The sequence below is a fragment of the Hemitrygon akajei genome, chromosome 5 (assembly GCF_048418815.1).
Source record: "Hemitrygon akajei chromosome 5, sHemAka1.3, whole genome shotgun sequence".
In the NCBI taxonomy this organism is placed as follows: domain Eukaryota; kingdom Metazoa; phylum Chordata; class Chondrichthyes; order Myliobatiformes; family Dasyatidae; genus Hemitrygon; species Hemitrygon akajei.
Genome location: NC_133128.1, coordinates 46,969,329 through 46,987,685, shown reverse-complemented (window position 1 = coordinate 46,987,685; position 18,357 = coordinate 46,969,329). Strand labels below are relative to the sequence as shown.

The following is an 18,357-nucleotide window of genomic DNA, read 5'->3' as shown; positions in this document are numbered from 1 at the left end:
GGTAACTGTCTCGAAAATCCTATGTGTGCGTAATACTGCCTACAGTTAGTTCTGGATCCTTCAAGAGCACTGTTAAGAGCGTTAATCTTTTCATTTGCATTAATCCTGAATACATCCAAATAAGTCCTTGAGCTATTTTATAAATTCAAATCCCTACAACCATTTGCACGATCATGTATCGACAGGGTGTGCAACAAAGTTAACTGGAAAAAACTTCAGACTACATGGTGTAGGAGGGCAAGTGTTTTTGTTCCTTTCTTTAGCTTTTAGGCCAGTGTACACTTCAATAACAAAGGTAGAATTTAATATGTATTAAAATTCTTGTGATATTACATCACTGAACTGAATAGTATTTGGTGAAATTAAAATGTGTGCAGTTCACCCCAATACCATTGACCCTTCAATGTTGGAGAATACAGGAACATTTAGTAATTTTCTGTGATTCATCTTCAAATTTCAAGTCTGAGAGCTGCCCAAATATCCACTGCAAAACCTTTTCTAAGAAATTTTATAGACATCACTTTCTTGCCATGACACACAGAAACTTTAGTGAAGGGGAATTGATGATCAATAATTTGCCATGAATATTCAGACTCAGATTCACTTATCACCTGTACATTGAAACATACTGTGAAATGTACATTTGCATTAACAACCAACACAGCCAGCCATGTGATGGGGGCACCCCACAGGTGTCGACACATGTTCTTGTGTCAACATTGCATGCCCACATTGTTTGGCAGAGCAATAAGTCCTGTTGGCATCTGACTTGTTAATGACTGTATTTCGGGGAGAAATTTTTAAAGTTATTGCAGGGGTAAGTCTGTCTTTTATTGATATGTTTGCACTTTACCCTATTGTGAAGCACTTTGAACTATATTGTATGAAAAGTGCTCCATAAATAAGTTATGTTTAATTTTAGCATGTGATGTTTGAGTTGGTGTCCAGCATGATGAAATCGCTGCCCAAGTGCTTCACAAAAATCAACTTTGTGAGGCATTTGCAGTCACATGATAATGCTGAATGTTACACTGTAGAAATAGACCGTTCAGAAAATGCCTCTAGTGTGCTTGCAAGTGGTGGAATCTGTGGGGATTTGGGGGAAATGAGTATAGTATGATTAGAATAAATATGTTGTTGATGGTCAGTGCCAAATTTGTGGGCTATGAGGCTTCTTTCTGTTCTGCAAGTTTCTTAAAAGAAAACCTCTCCAAATTGGTGTTGGCAAATCTTACTCAGTTTTCCTGCCTGGTTTAATTAATATTTTTTCTAAGCAACAGTTTGTTGTTTCGGTTATATATAGGTGAAGGACCCCAACAACCTGAAGTTACTTGTTTATATAAATAATTTGCTATGGTGATAAGGAATATCCTTGCAGTGTTAATGCTCTGCAACTTTTCATGTTTTGCAACTGTTAGATTCGGCTTCAGAACCAGTGTGAAGGAGTATTAAAATTCATAAGGCTGGACTGACCAAATATTATAGTGCCATAGGACTTGTCTCGACATATCTTCAGTATCATTGGTGTGAGCTTTCACTCTACTTCTTGAAGCAGATATAAAATTGACATAGTAATCTTTGGCAATGGTAAATCTGGAAATTTGAAATAAAGATAGAAAATAAAGACTCATTAGGTCTGGCAGCATCTATGGAAAGACATAATAACAGCCTTTACAACTGTGAGGTCCTTCTAAAGTTCTGTCTGTCGATCTTGCCAGCACTATGTTCTAATGATATATGCATTTAAATTTGTGAACTCATTCATGCACAAAGTGTCAGTTATGATACAAAGAAATCCATAAAGTGAAACATAATCCGAGGTAATCCTAGATTCTAAATCACTCCATTTTACCTAGCCAAATGATTGAAAATGCATGATTGAGTTGCAAGTCTTTTAGTCCTGTTAACTTCCACCTCTTTTAATAGATCTTGCCATAGAAGAGACTACGTTAATAGAACCAGGGTTCTGTCCTTCATGGGAAGGATACGACTTGTATTTTGTCAGCTTATTGATAAGCAATGCAGGCTTTGAAAATCTAGTTTATATTTATGGAATTCTTAACAGCATTTATATTTCATGGAAGGCATTGTAATTCCCAAGCTGTCGTAGTTTTGGAGACAGCACAGCCAGATATCTCTAACTCAAATTTAAAGTTCAGAACAGGAAAGTAATTAAATTGGTTTATTAGGACAGACCACATGCAGTGGGTGTAATGGAAATTTCACATCCATTCCTGCAAAGAATGAGTAAGTTCACATCTTGTCTTCTGTCACAGACTGTTGAGTTTCTATTTGCCTTGGCATTACTACATTAGAGCTAACTGGATTTGTTTATCAGAATTTTTCCAGATGGCAGGTCTTATCACTCTTTTGTAGCTATATTTCACCTTTTTCCCTCTAGTAGACTTGAGAACAAATCTACCCCACGTACTAACTGCACAAACATATCCAAAAAGATGCAAAATTAGACCCGTGTAAATTGCATCTTTTGTAATAACGGAGACTTGACTTTGTTCACTGGTAAGTGTTCTTGAATCCTACCCACTAAGGCAGTTAGGGAGTGCAGGGGGAGGGGTGTGTTTGACTCATAATTGGAATGGATGACAAATGCCTTCCCTGCCAGAAACTTAACATGACCTATGAAGTGTAAATTAAATTTATAAACTTCATTCATTTGACAACAGCAATTAATAGTATTTGCACTGAAGTTTGTACAAAGTTCCAGTTAATATTGATGTATCACTTATCCCTCTTGTACATAAACTTTAAAAAAGAGAAATACTCTCACGGATATGGAAGTATTATTATATAACTAGACAAATATTAACACAGAAAATGGAACTACTTTAAGCATATAACACCTTATGCATTGGCTTCTCAACCTTCTGCTGTGCTCTAAGACTAGTGTTCATTTTTTTCTTTTGTACAATGCACCTTGCATAATTTGGTAGCCTGGCACACTCACTCATCGTGTGCAATAAAATTTGGCACTCAGTACTGATCAAAGTTTATCAATTACACCTTCATGGCTACTTTGTTCCTGGTTGGAAGTTAAGAAAGCTCAGTGTACTTTCACCTGTGCTGCTTATGCAACAGATTGTTTTTTCATCTCTGTGACCTTGCCCTTGTGTTCCTTATTGATTTGATAATGTAATTCAACTGGAAAGTTCAAAACTGAAGATGAGGTTCTGTTGGATCATTTGAAGATTTAAAGTTCTCTTTTTTTTTGAAGAGAACTTTGGATATAGGAGTTCAAGAAATGAGATTCCAAACTTAGGCTCTGAAGGTATAATGACCTCAAAACCACAAGTCTTGAGGTGGGTGTACAACCTCAACTGAGAGCTTAATTTTAGTGCTCTGAACAAATATATAGATTCCTAATTTTAGTTTGCATTTCGGGGTACTTTTTCTGTTACAAGTGATTAGATTCTCCTCAATGGTGTTAGCACTCTTTTCCAGGGCTATGTTAGACTTGCATAAATTGCATTATAAAATCAGAAGAGCGACTTTGAAAAATGTGAGGTCGGCACAGAACAGGCCAGTGTCGCAGTTAAGAAAGAGGCCGTGATAGAGGTTTGAAAAGTATTAGGATAGTTAAGTCCTGGGGGCCAGACAGGATATCTTCTAGGTAACTGCAAGTTTTGTTGTGGGGCTAGGTATGATTGAGACAGAGAACTGGCTCTGCCTCAGTCACACCTAGCCCCACAATAACAAAGTTTTCCCCATTTCAGCAGTATGCAACAATATCATATGTATGACCCACGAGATGCTGGGAGAACTCAGCGGGCCAGGCAGCATCTGTGGGGGGGAGGGGGTACAGTCATCGTTTTGGGCTCAGACTCTTTGCCCTTCGGCAGAACTGAGGCATCAACTGTGCTGTTTTCCGTGGACGCTGCCTGGCCTGCTGAGTTCCTCCAGCACTTTGTGTGTGTTGCTTGGATCTCCAGCATCTGCAGATTTGCTCTCGTTTGTCATACATATTGCTGTCTGAAGCCCAGAAGCCATGTCACGTAGCTCCCCAGAATTATTCATTTTTACCACGGCAGCACGGAATTACACCACAATACCCAGTCCCAATATGTCCGTATCCTGGTCGGTCTGCCTCAACAGCTTCGTTCGCCATGAATTAGAAAGTCGCCTCACTACAGGAAGGATGTGGATGCTTTACAGAGAGTGCAGAGGAGATTTACAAGGATGTTGCCTGGATTGGAGAGCGTGCCTTTAGAAAATAGGTTGAGTGAGCTTGGCCTTTTCTCCCTGGAGCGACGAAGGATGAGAGGTGACCTGATAGAGGTGTATAAGATGATGAGAGGCATTGATCATGCGGATAACCAGAGGCTTTTTCCCAGAGCTGAAATAGCTAACGTGAGGGGGCATGGCTTTAAGAGCTTGGAAGTAGGTACAGGAGGGATGTCAGGGGTAATTTTTTCACAGAAAGTGGTGGGTGCATGGAATGTACTGCTGGCAATGGTGCTAGAGGTGAATACAGTAGGGTCTTTAAGAGATATGGAGCTCAGAAAAACTGAGGGCTATTTGATAGGGAAATTCTAGACTGTTTCTAGAGTAGGTTACATGGTCAGCACAATATTGTGGGCTGAAGGGCCTGTAATGTGCTGTAGATTTCTATGTTCTATAACCTCAGAATCGGATTTAATATCACTGGCATATGTCATGAAATCAGTTGTTATGTGGCAGCAGTGCATTTCAATACATAATAAAAAATGTTGCAGTAAATAAAGTTAAATAATGCAAAAAGAGAAAGAAAACAGTGGGGTAGTGTTCGTGGATTCAACGTCCATTCAGAAATCTGCTGGCAGAGGGGAAGAAGCTATTCCTGAATTGTTGAGTATCTGCCTTCAGGCTCTTGTACATCCTCCCTGATGGTAGCAATAAGAAGAGGGCTGGGTAATGGGGGGGGGGGGGGGGGTGTCCTTAATGATGGATAGTGACTTTTGGAGATTTCGCTCCTTGAAGATGCCCTGGATATTGAGGCGGTTAGTGGCCATAATACAACTAACTGAGTTCGCAACCTTCTGCAGCTTATTTCAATACTGTGCGGTGCCCCTTCCCCCATACCAGAAGATGATGCAGCAAGTTAGAATGCTCTCCATGGTAGATCTGCAGACACTTGCGAGTGTCTTCAGTGACAGACCAAATCTCCTCAAACTCCTAATGAAGTATAGCCATTGTTGTGCCTTCTTTGTAACTGCATTGATATGCTGGGCCCAGGGTAGATCCTCAGATATCGAAACCCAGGAACTTAGTTGCTCACCCATTCCACATCTGATCCTTCGATGAGGACTGGTGTGTGTGCCCTCGTCTTGCCCTTTTTGAAGTCCACAGTCAATTCTTCAGTCCTAACGACATTGAGTGCACAGTTGTAGCTGGGACACCACTCAACTAGCTGATCAGCCTTGCTCCTGTATGTACACCACCTCATCACCATCTGAAATTTTACCAACAATGGAAGTGTTATTGGCAAATTTATAGACCTTTAACCTAGTTATGGCTGTAGCGAGAGTAGAACATTGGGCTAAGCACATATTTTGAGGTGCACCAGTGTTGATTATTTCCTGGGCAGAGAAGTGGATGATGGAGTTCAAACTAGAAAAGTATGAAGTTGTGCACTTTGGAAGTTTGAGCTCGAAGGCAGAGTGCCAGGCTAATGGCTCGATTCTTAGCTGTGTGGAGGAAAAGAGGGATCTTGGAGTCGATGTCCACTGATCCCTCAAAGTTGCCATGCAAGTTTAGTCAGGGGATTGAGTTAGAGTCAGAGGTCCTGTTGCAGCTTTATAAAACTCTAGTTAGACTGCAGCTGGAGTATTGTGTTCAGTGTGGTCATCTCATTTTAGAGAGCAAATGGAAGCTTTAGAGAGAAAGGGCAGAGGAGAGTTACCAGGTTAATGCCTGGATTAGAATGCATGTCTCGTGAGGAAAGATTGAGAGAGCTAGGGCTTTTTTTCTTTGCAGCGAAGGAATGTGAGAGGTGACTTCACAGAGGTATATAAGAATGTAAGATGCATACATTGGACAGCCAGTGCCTTTTACCCAATGCAGCAGTGACCAATACCAGAGGACATCTGTTTAAGGTGAATGGAGGAAAGCTTAGGGAAGATGGTAAAGGTAGACTTTTAAACACAGTGATTGATGTCTGGATTGTGTCACTGGGTGGTGGAAGATGCTGGTACATTTCAAGGACTGAGGCACATGGATATAATGTTAGATTGATCTAACAATATGGGCCAAAGGGTCAATACTACGCTATTAATACTGTTATATGTTCTAAAATTATCAAATGTTGAAATTTTATGGATGGCTATCGCCTTGTAAAATTTATTTCCAATGAACTGTGTGTGAATTGATGATGTGTGAATTTATTCAAGAATCCTAACAGGCACAGTATTTTTATCTCATCTCTTCAGAAGCTCTTGTTTCTTATTTTCTTCAAAGATATCAGTGAGACAAATGGCTCCATATCCCTGACCTTTAACATACCATGAGCAAGTATAGGAGCAGATGATATGGGACAATATTTAATTGGAGGAGGACTAATTATGTTGGTACTAAGCAGGAACTTGGAAGCGTAATTTTGAAGCAGATAAACTCTTCTCGGGCTTCCAGTCAGGTACAGTTATCGATTATAACTGATGTTTTGATGACAAATTGCCGTCTTCATGAAGATTGATGCCTGTTTATAATTGATAATTGATACCTGTACCTGGCTGGAAGCCCAAGAGTTTATTCATCATATACGCTGGGAAAGCACTAGATCCTTTTTAAAGCAGATGTTTTTTCTGAACCTTTAGAGAGGGTGCACAGGATATATACCAGAGTGCTACCTGGATTAGAAAATGTATCTTGAGCAAGCTAGGGCTTTTCTGTTTGCAGTGAAGGAGGATGAGGTGAAGGGTGTATAAGATTATGGGAGGTGTTAATAAGAGTACACAACCAGCATCTTTTTGCCAAGACCAGGACACATCTGTTTAACGTGAGTGGAGGAAAAGTTCAGGATGGATGTCAGAAGTAGGCTCTTTACACACAGAGTGGTGAGTGACTGGAAGGCCCATGGATGTCAGAAAAATGAAGGGTTATAGGATGTGTAGGAAGGAAGGGTTGGAATGATTATGTAATAGTTTTAATAGGTCAGCACAACATTGTGGGCCGAATGGACTTTGCTATGATATACTGTTCTGTATTGCAGCAGATTCAGGTTCAAACAAATAGAAAGTGAAATGTGGAAAATCTGTAAGTTCTGTTAAATGGCTGTTCATTATTTCTCCAGTCCACTTCAGTGGTTATATTTGCATGATGAATAGAAACTACATGTTGACGGTGTTGAATCTTGTCAACTTCCACCCATGTACCTGTTTAATCATTTGAGGAATCTCACTTACTGACAAAGTTGTGTCAAACATTGAAAATTAAAAAGCGTCATTGATTTAGCATGCAACTTGCATTGTTTGTAGTCTTTTAATCTGACTGTTTATGGTGATGCATAGCTGCTTACCTTGTTCTGAGACCCAAGAGTCCTAATTTCCTCACTGTGATATTATTGACATGCACTTTCATGAACATGCAGTGATGGTTTTAAATAACCATATGGGCAAACCTATTGTGCAATCACAGGAAATCATGGTCCATTATGGTGTTCTTCGCGTTGTCCCTATCTTGTTCAAATGACCATTGTGCATTGGCTCGGGGTAACAAGAAGAATGAAGTACACAAGTGTACAGTCCATGAGTGCTTAGATGATATCTTGAACAATGGGGTCCTTATTATACAGCCAGCTGCATCAGGGTTTTAGTTGACTGTGTTAGTTAGGGAACCAATTTAATGATGAGCTCACTGATACACTTGTAACCAGAATGGTCTTGAAAGAAACACGAGTCGAGATGTAAAATGTGGATCCTGACTGGAAGCTGTATCTTGTGAAATATGCTAGAGATAATGTGTAGTGCTAATAAATGCCCTTTTCTAACAAACTGTTCACGTGCTTCTGGTAATTTGCTAGGTAAGCAGCAGTTTACCTAAAGCGGCTAGATTTCAGTCAGTGCAACACACCCAAAATGCTGGAGGAATTCAGCAGGCCAGGCAGCATTTTGTGTGTGTGGCTCGGATTTCCAGCACCTGCAGATTTTCTCTTGTTTGAGATTTCAGTCAGTCGTAGCCATTCATGTTGTTTCTCATTTCTAGATATGTACAGAATTTATGTTGGCATGGATTTGGTGAAATACTCTACATCTCACCTGAAGAACATTCCTTTTACTGTTTGTTTTTTTTCTTGCAGACCTGACCTTGGGACGCATTGTACGAGTCCCAAGAGGTCCCCTGTACCGTGTGGTGAACACCACAGTCAGCATTCCCTGCAACGTCAGTGATTATCAAGGACCGAGTGAACAAAATTTTGATTGGATTGTGATTCGTAACAATGAGCGATCAAATATCATCAGCACATTGGAACCAGACTATTCAGGTCCTAAATACAAGAAGAAGGTTCAGGAAAATGAGATTTGGGTGAAGAGGCTTAGTGACAGCTCTGTTGAGCTACACTTAAAAAGTGCTCAATTTGAAGATGATGGGGAATATCAATGCCAAACACCTAGTACAGATGAAAATAGTAGTGGAAATTATGAAGCCTCTGTGATTTTGAGAGGTAAGTATTATAAATTATGCACTAAACTCTGTTACATTTTGAGTGTGTCTTTACAAATAACCAATCCATTTTCAATAATTCCATTCAATGATTTAAAACAAAATAGAGCTTTCACTCCCCCTTCCCCTAACAGTGACAGGTGATACTAACACCACTATCCAGCAGGTATTCACCCACTTTAAATTAAACCAAACAAAAACAGCCACAGACTTACTCTGGTAACGTTCCCCAACTCTTTCTGCACTGCATTGACAATTGCGTTGGTGCTGCTTCCCAAACCCTTGCTGAGTTTTTCAATTACATCAACTTTGCCTACAACTTCCACGCTGGCCTCAGATTTACTCGGTGCATCACTGACACCTCTCTCCCCTTCCTCGAACTCTGTGTCTGGAGACAGACTGTCTACTGATATCTTTTATTATCCTACAGACTCTCATCTCTGTCTTGATCACATCTGTTCCCATAAAAATGCCATTTCCTTTTCTCAATTCCACTGACACCACCACGTCTGTTGTCAGAATGAACAGCTTTCTATTCCAGAACATCAGAGATGTCCTCCTCCTCAAAGAACAGGGTTTCCCTTCCTCTGCTATCAATGCTGCCCTCACCTGCATCTTCTCCATTTCCTAGAGGTCACCTTCGACCCATGTTCCCGCAGCCATAATGGGAATAGAGTTCTCCTTGTCCTTGCCTACCACCCAACAAGCCTCCACATCCAGCACATCATTCTTCATAGCTTCTGCCATCGTCAACAGGATTATACCACTAAATATATCTTTCCTTCCCCCAATTCCCCTCTTTCCATATGGATCATTTTCTTTGTGACTCCCTTGTCCACTCATCCCTCCCCACTGATCTCCCTCCTGGCACTCGCCCTGTAAGTGGAGCAAGTGCTGTACTGCCCCAAACCACATCCTCGCCACCATGCAGAGCCCAAACAGGCCTTCCAGGTGAGGCAACTCTTCACCTGTGAGTCTGTTAGGCTCATCGTATCTGGTGTTCACAGTGTGGTCTCCTCTCCATCAGTGAGACCCGACGTAGATTAAGGGATGTCGGTCCATGGTCTCTTCTGCTGCCACGATGAGGCCACCCTCAGGCTGGCGGAGAACACTTCATGTTCCATCTGTGCAGCCTCCAGCCTGATGGCCTGAGAATCACGTTGTCTAATTTACAGTAATTTCTCCACCTCCCCCTTCTCTCTTTTTGCATTCCACTTTTTTGCTCCCCTCTTACTCCTTCTCACCTGCCCATTGCCTTCCTCTGCTGCCCCTTTCTCCCATTGTACACTGTTCTCTTCTATCAGATTGCCTCTTTTTCAGCCTTTTATCTCTTCTACCTATCACTTCCCAGGTACCTCCCTGCCCCCCCAAACAAAACCTGGCTTTACCTATCACTTCCCAGGTACCTCCCTCCCCCCCCCCCAAACAAATCCTGGCTTTACCTATCACTTCCCAGGTACCTCCCTTCCCCCCCCCAAACAAAACCTGGCTTTACCTATCACTTCCCAGGTACCTCCCTTCCCCCCCCCAAACAAAACCTGGCTTTACCTATCACTTCCCAGGTACCTCCCTTCCCCCCCCCCCAAACAAATCCTGGCTTTACCTATCACTTCCCAGGTACCTCCCTTCCCCACCCCCAAACAAAACCTGGCTTTACCTATCACTTCCCAGGTACCTCCCTTCCCCCCCCAAACAAAACCTGGCTTTACCTATCACTTCCCAGGTACCTCCCTTCCCCCCCCCAAACAAAACCTGGCTTTACCTATCACTTCCCAGGTACCTCCCTTCCCCCCCCCCAAACAAAACCTGGCTTTACCTATCACTTCCCAGGTACCTCCCTGCCCCCCCCCACAAACAAAACCTGGCTTTATCACTTCCCAGGTACCTCCCTTCCCCCCCCCAAACAAAACCTGGCTTTACCTATCACTTCCCAGGTACCTCCCTTTCCCCCCCAAACAAAACCTGGCTTTACCTATCACTTCCCAGGTACCTCCCTGCCCCCCCCAAACAAAACCTGGCTTTACCTATCACTTCCCAGGTACCTCCCTGCCCCCCCCCACAAACAAAACCTGGCTTTACCTATCACTTCCCAGGTACCTCCCTCCCCCCCCAAACAAAACCTGGCTTTACCTATCACTTCCCAGGTACCACCCTCCCCCCCCAAACAAAACCTGGCTTTACCTATCACTTCCCAGGTACCTCCCTCCCCCCCAAACAAAACCTGGCTTTACCTATCACTTCCCAGGTACCTCCCTCCCCCCCCAAACAAAACCTGGCTTTACCTATCACTTCCCAGGTACCTCCCTCCCCCCCCAAACAAAACCTGGCTTTACCTATCACTTCCCAGGTACCTCCCTCCCCCCCCAAACAAAACCTGGCTTTACCTATCACTTCCCAGGTACCTCCCTCCCCCCCCAAACAAAACCTGGCTTTACCTATCACTTCCCAGGTACCTCCCTCCCCCCCCAAACAAAACCTGGCTTTACCTATCACTTCCCAGGTACCTCCCTGCCCCCCCCCCAAACAAAACCTGGCTTTACCTATCACTTCCCAGGTACCTCCCTGCCCCCCCCAAACAAAACCTGGCTTTACCTATCACTTCCCAGGTACCTCCCTCCCCCCCCCCCCCAAACAAAACCTGGCTTTACCTATCACTTCCCAGGTACCTCCCTCCCCCCCCCCAAACAAAACCTGGCTTTACCTATCACTTCCCAGGTACCTCCCTGCCCCCCCCAAACAAAACCTGGCTTTACCTATCACTTCCCAGGTACCTCCCTGCCCCCCCCCCACAAACAAAACCTGGCTTTATCACTTCCCAGGTACCTCCCTTCCCCCCCCAAACAAAACCTGGCTTTACCTATCACTTCCCAGGTACCTCCCTTTCCCCCCCAAACAAAACCTGGCTTTACCTATCACTTCCCAGGTACCTCCCTTTCCCCCCCAAACAAAACCTGGCTTTACCTATCACTTCCCAGGTACCTCCCTTCCCCCCCCAAACAAAACCTGGCTTTACCTATCACTTCCCAGGTACCTCCCTGCCCCCCCCAAACAAAACCTGGCTTTACCTATCACTTCCCAGGTACCTCCCTGCCCCCCCCAAACAAAACCTGGCTTTACCTATCACTTCCCTGGTACCTCCCTCCCCCCCCCCAAACAAAACCTGGCTTTACCTATCACTTCCCAGGTACCTCCCTGCCCCCCCCCACAAACAAAACCTGGCTTTATCACTTCCCAGGTACCTCCCTTCCCCCCCCCAAACAAAACCTGGCTTTACCTATCACTTCCCAGGTACCTCCCTTTCCCCCCCAAACAAAACCTGGCTTTATCACTTCCCAGGTACCTCCCTTCCCCCCCCCAAACAAAACCTGGCTTTACCTATCACTTCCCAGGTACCTCCCTCCCCCCCCAAACAAAACCTGGCTTTACCTATCACTTCCCAGGTACCTCCCTTTCCCCCCCAAACAAAACCTGGCTTTACCTATCACTTCCCAGGTACCTCCCTTCCCCCCCCCAAACAAAACCTGGCTTTACCTATCACTTCCCAGGTACCTCCCTGCCCCCCCCCCACAAACAAAACCTGGCTTTACCTATCACTTCCCAGGTACCTCCCTTTCCCCCCCAAACAAAACCTGGCTTTACCTATCACTTCCCAGGTACCTCCCTGCCCCCCCCCAAACAAAACCTGGCTTTACCTATCACTTCCCAGGTACCTCCCTCCCCCCCCAAACAAAACCTGGCTTTACCTATCACTTCCCAGGTACCACCCTCCCCCCCCCAAACAAAACCTGGCTTTACCTATCACTTCCCAGGTACCTCCCTGCCCCCCCAAACAAAACCTGGCTTTACCTATACTTCCCAGGTACCTCCCTCCCCCCCCAAACAAAACCTGGCTTTACCTATCACTTCCCAGGTACCTCCCTCCCCCCCCAAACAAAACCTGGCTTTACCTATCACTTCCCAGGTACCTCCCTCCCCCCCCAAACAAAACCTGGCTTTACCTATCACTTCCCAGGTACCTCCCTCCCCCCCCAAACAAAACCTGGCTTTACCTATCACTTCCCAGGTACCTCCCTTCCCCCCCCCAAACAAAACCTGGCTTTACCTATCACTTCCCAGGTACCTCCCTCCCCCCCCAAACAAAACCTGGCTTTACCTATCACTTCCCAGGTACCTCCCTCCCCCCCCAAACAAAACCTGGCTTTACCTATCACTTCCCAGGTACCTCCCTCCCCCCCCAAACAAAACCTGGCTTTACCTATCACTTCCCAGGTACCTCCCTTCCCCCCCCAAACAAAACCTGGCTTTACCTATCACTTCCCAGGTACCTCCCTCCCCCCCCAAACAAAACCTGGCTTTACCTATCACTTCCCAGGTACCTCCCTCCCCCCCCAAACAAAACCTGGCTTTACCTATCACTTCCCAGGTACCTCCCTTCCCCCCCCAAACAAAACCTGGCTTTACCTATCACTTCCCAGGTACCTCCCTTTCCCCCCCAAACAAAACCTGGCTTTATCACTTCCCAGGTACCTCCCTGCCCCCCCCCACAAACAAAACCTGGCTTTACCTATCACTTCCCTGGTACCTCCCTCCCCCCCCAAACAAAACCTGGCTTTACCTATCACTTCCCAGGTACCTCCCTCCCCCCCCAAACAAAACCTGGCTTTACCTATCACTTCCCAGGTACCTCCCTCCCTTTCCCCCCCAAACAAAACCTGGCTTTACCTATCACTTCCCAGGTACCTCCCTGCCCCCCCCCCCAAACAAAACCTGGCTTTACCTATCACTTCCCAGGTACCTCCCTCCCTTTCCCCCCCAAACAAAACCTGGCTTTACCTATCACTTCCCAGGTACCTCCCTGCCCCCCCCCAAACAAAACCTGGCTTTACCTATCACTTCCCAGGTACCTCCCTCCCCCCCCCCAAACAAAACCTGGCTTTACCTATCACTTCCCAGGTACCTCCCTGCCCCCCCCCAAACAAAACCTGGCTTTACCTATCACTTCCCAGGTACCTCCCTCCCCCCCCCCCAAACAAAACCTGGCTTTACCTATCACTTCCCAGGTACCTCCCTCCCCCCCCAAACAAAACCTGGCTTTACCTATCACTTCCCTGGTACCTCCCTCCCCCCCCCCAAACAAAACCTGGCTTTACCTATCACTTCCCAGGTACCTCCCTCCCCCCCCCCAAACAAAACCTGGCTTTACCTATCACTTCCCAGGTACCTCCCTTCCCCCCCCCAAACAAAACCTGGCTTTACCTATCACTTCCCAGGTACCTCCCTCCCCCCCCCCAAACAAAACCTGGCTTTACCTATCACTTCCCAGGTACCTCCCTGCCCCCCCCCAAACAAAACCTGGCTTTACCTATCACTTCCCAGGTACCTCCCTCCCCCCCCCCAAACAAAACCTGGCTTTACCTATCACTTCCCAGGTACCTCCCTCCCCCCCCAAACAAAACCTGGCTTTACCTATCACTTCCCAGGTACCTCCCTTCCCCCCCCAAACAAAACCTGGCTTTACCTATCACTTCCCAGGTACCTCCCTTCCCCCCCCCAAACAAAACCTGGCTTTACCTATCACTTCCCAGGTACCTCCCTTCCCCCCCCAAACAAAACCTGGCTTTACCTATCACTTCCCAGGTACCTCCCTTCCCCCCCCCCAAACAAAACCTGGCTTTACCTATCACTTCCCCGGTACCTCCCTCCCCCCCCAAACAAAACCTGGCTTTACCTATCACTTCCCAGGTACCTCCCTCCCCCCCCAAACAAAACCTGGCTTTACCTATCACTTCCCAGGTACCTCCCTGCCCCCCCCAAACAAAACCTGGCTTTACCTATCACTTCCCAGGTACCTCCCTCCCCCCCCCCAAACAAATCCTGGCTTTACCTATCACTTCCCAGGTACCTCCCTTCCCCCCCCAAACAAAACCTGGCTTTACCTATCACTTCCCAGGTACCTCCCTTCCCCCCCCCCCCAAACAAAACCTGGCTTTACCTATCACTTCCCAGGTACCTCCCTCCCCCCCCAAACAAAACCTGGCTTTACCTATCACTTCCCAGGTACCTCCCTGCCCCCCCCACAAACAAAACCTGGCTTTACCTATCACTTCCCAGGTACCTCCCTTCCCCCCCCCCAAACAAAACCTGGCTTTACCTATCACTTCCCAGGTACCTCCCTTCCCCCCCCAAACAAAACCTGGCTTTACCTATCACTTCCCAGGTACCTCCCTGCCCCCCCAAACAAAACCTGGCTTTACCTATCACTTCCCCGGTACCTCCCTCCCCCCCCCCCCAAACAAAACCTGGCTTTACCTATCACTTCCCAGGTACCTCCCTCCCCCCCCAAACAAAACCTGGCTTTACCTATCACTTCCCAGGTACCTCCCTCCCCCCCCAAACAAAACCTGGCTTTACCTATCACTTCCCAGGTACCTCCCTGCCCCCCCAAACAAAACCTGGCTTTACCTATCACTTCCCCGGTACCTCCCTCCCCCCCCCCCAAACAAAACCTGGCTTTACCTATCACTTCCCAGGTACCTCCCTTCCCCCCCCCAAACAAAACCTGGCTTTACCTATCACTTCCCAGGTACCTCCCTTCCCCCCCCCAAACAAAACCTGGCTTTACCTATCACTTCCCAGGTACCTCCCTGCCCCCCCCAAACAAAACCTGGCTTTACCTATCACTTCCCCGGTACCTCCCTCCCCCCCCCCCCCCAAACAAAACCTGGCTTTACCTATCACTTCCCAGGTACCTCCCTGCCCCCCCAAACAAAACCTGGCTTTACCTATACTTCCCAGGTACCTCCCTTTCCCCCCCCCCCAAACAAATCCTGGCTTTACCTATCACTTCCCAGGTACCTCCCTTTCCCCCCCCCCCAAACAAATCCTGGCTTTACCTATCACTTCCCAGGTACCTCCCTCCCCCCCCCCCAAACAAAACCTGGCTTTACCTATCACTTCCCAGGTACCTCCCTCCCCCCCCAAACAAAACCTGGCTTTACCTATCACTTCCCAGGTACCTCCCTTCCCCCCCCAAACAAAACCTGGCTTTACCTATCACTTCCCAGGTACCTCCCTTCCCCCCCCCAAACAAAACCTGGCTTTACCTATCACTTCCCAGGTACCTCCCTCCCCCCCCCCCCCCAAACAAAACCTGGCTTTACCTATCACTTCCCAGGTACCTCCCTGCCCCCCCAAACAAAACCTGGCTTTACCTATACTTCCCAGGTACCTCCCTTTCCCCCCCCCCCCAAACAAATCCTGGCTTTACCTATCACTTCCCAGGTACCTCCCTTTCCCCCCCCCCCAAACAAATCCTGGCTTTACCTATCACTTCCCAGCTTGTACTCCTTCCCCCTTCCTTTCCAGTCCAGGTGAAGGGTCTCAGCCTGAAATATTGACTGTTCATTCCTCTCTGTAAATGCTACCTGACTTGCTAAGCTCCTTCAGCATTTTGTGTGTGTTGTTCTGAATAGCCAGCATGTTTCTGAATAATTCATCATTGATTCTTGAAGGCTGCAAAATTGCCTAGACAGGCAGAAGGTGAGATGCCGTTCCCAAGCTTGCATTGAGCCATGTTGTAACAGCGTGGGAGACCACAGACCGTTCCAAGTGAGACAGGGAGTTAAAGTGCCAGGCGACAGAAACAGATAAACATTTGGTTTACAAAGCAGTTGCTTTATCTGTGTTTGTTTCCTGTGATGTATGGGAAAGCATGCCATAAGCACCAAGTATATCATGATGGATTTGAAGTGAAGTGAATTGCTGCTTCACCTGGAAGGGCTACTTGGATCTAGGAAAGAGGAAAAGCAGAAGGTTGCATGGGAAGGTGTCTAAAGAATAGAGGTCATTGGAGACCAAAGAGTAGATGGGAGAGTCACAAAGGAGAATGGCTTCTTCAAAATACAGGAAGGGAAGAGGTGGGTGGGAATGCAGGAATGTTAGTATGAAGAATAATCCATTGAATGTGAAAGTGGGTGGGATGGGAGTTAATGAATTTCTCTTCATTATTGTTTACTTCATACCTAAGATGTAACTACAGAAAACTTGCACAGGCAGAAGCAGTGCAACATTTGAAATGCTCGTGCTTTCAAGCCTACCTGAGTACCAACTCTCTCTTCTGCTTCCAGGACACTCATCCTGTTGGTGCACTGCTTCCTGCACTCATGCAAAACATGAAAGTTTTATTGTAGGCACGAAGGGAGGCCTAGGGAAAAAGAAAGAGGGAGGGGGAGCACCAGAGGAAGATGGAGAGCAGGCAAGGAATGATAGTGAGAGGGACAGAGAGAGAAAAAAGAGAAAAAGGGGGGAATAATAAATAAGGGATGGGGCAAGAAGGGGAGGAGGGGCATTAATGGAAGCTAGAGAAATCAATGTTCATGCCATCAGGTTGGAGGCTACCCAGATGGAATATAAGATGTTGTCCGGAGGAGGCCATGGATTGACATATCAGAATGGAAATGGGATGTGGAATTAAAATGTGTGGCTACTGGGAGATCCTGCTTTCTCTGGCGGACAGAGCATAGGTGTTCAGCGAAACGGTCTTCCAGTCTGCGTCAGGTCTCACCAATATATAGAAGTCCACACCGGGAGCACCGGACACAGTACATCACACCAGCCGACTCAAATCTCTTACTATCTCTTCTTTCAGTTAGTTCTGACGAAGGGTCTTGGCTTGAAACGTCAACTGTACTTCTTCCTATAGATGCTGCCTGGCCTGCTGCATTCCACCAGCACTTTGTGTGTGATGCAAGTTTAATTAGTCCTTCTGCCAATTTGCACTCTTCTCTCACCTTCACCTGGCTCAGGGACACACCTGTGACAAACGCTCTGCAAACCCACATAATCCTACAGTTCTTTAGGCCCTACTTCCTTCCACTTCCTCCATATTTGTACTGACGACTATATTTATGTAACCGTTGTCAGAGATCTTTGTCCTCCTCTCGCTCCCGCAGTTCAATTTTTAGACCAAAGGCTCTTCAGGCTTTGCCTTCTTTCTCATCAGCCTCGTGCTTTACAATTTTTGCCATTTCCAATATGATTTCATGTTTTGAAGAGACTATTTCCCCATGTGATTTACTGATCTGTTCTTCATTTTACACCAACCACTTCCCTTATTGAAGCTATTTCCCATGCAATATCGTGAGATACAACATCTGTCCTCTCATTTCTTCCCTTCACTTCCCCCAGAACTGGAACTATCCTTACAGATGAAGAAATAATTTGCTTGCATGTCTTCTGTTCTAATATACTGGATACAGTGTTGACAATGTTGTTTCCTCTGCATCAGAGAAAGCAAACATGGATTGCATAGATGCTTTGTGGAGCACCAGTGTTCAGGACCACCCTGGGCTTTGTCATGCAAGCTACTATAATTCTTTCTATTCCCCTCTGTCTGTGTCCTCCTGCACACTTGTAAATAAGCTCAACGTAAGCATGAGAAACAGCAACTTATCTTCAGCCTGAGTATGATTGTATCCTTCCAGACCTTCTTGAATTCTCCAACTTCAGTTAACTTAGTTTTTTGTACCTGTATATGATAAAATTAGCCAGCTCAACTTTGTTATTAATTCAGTATCTCTCTCTCTTAAGCTATCGGACCAGCTGGACATGTCCGACAGCTGTGCATTGCACAATTTTTATTTTCCTCCTTTGTGGTCTCACCTCCAACTGCCCTCATTTCTGTTTTAATATGCCTTTGTTCAGATG

General features: G+C 46.0%; 1 protein-coding gene across 1 annotated transcript in view; it reads left to right on the top strand.

The window, feature by feature from the left end:
- LOC140727737 (prostaglandin F2 receptor negative regulator-like) overlaps window positions 1-18,357 on the top strand; it is a 68,324-nt gene that overhangs the window by 32,887 nt on the left and 17,080 nt on the right. The window contains exon 2 of the mRNA XM_073045441.1: window positions 8,288-8,653. Coding sequence (XP_072901542.1) covers window positions 8,288-8,653 — 366 coding nt within the window. The remainder of the gene's footprint in view (window positions 1-8,287; window positions 8,654-18,357) is intronic.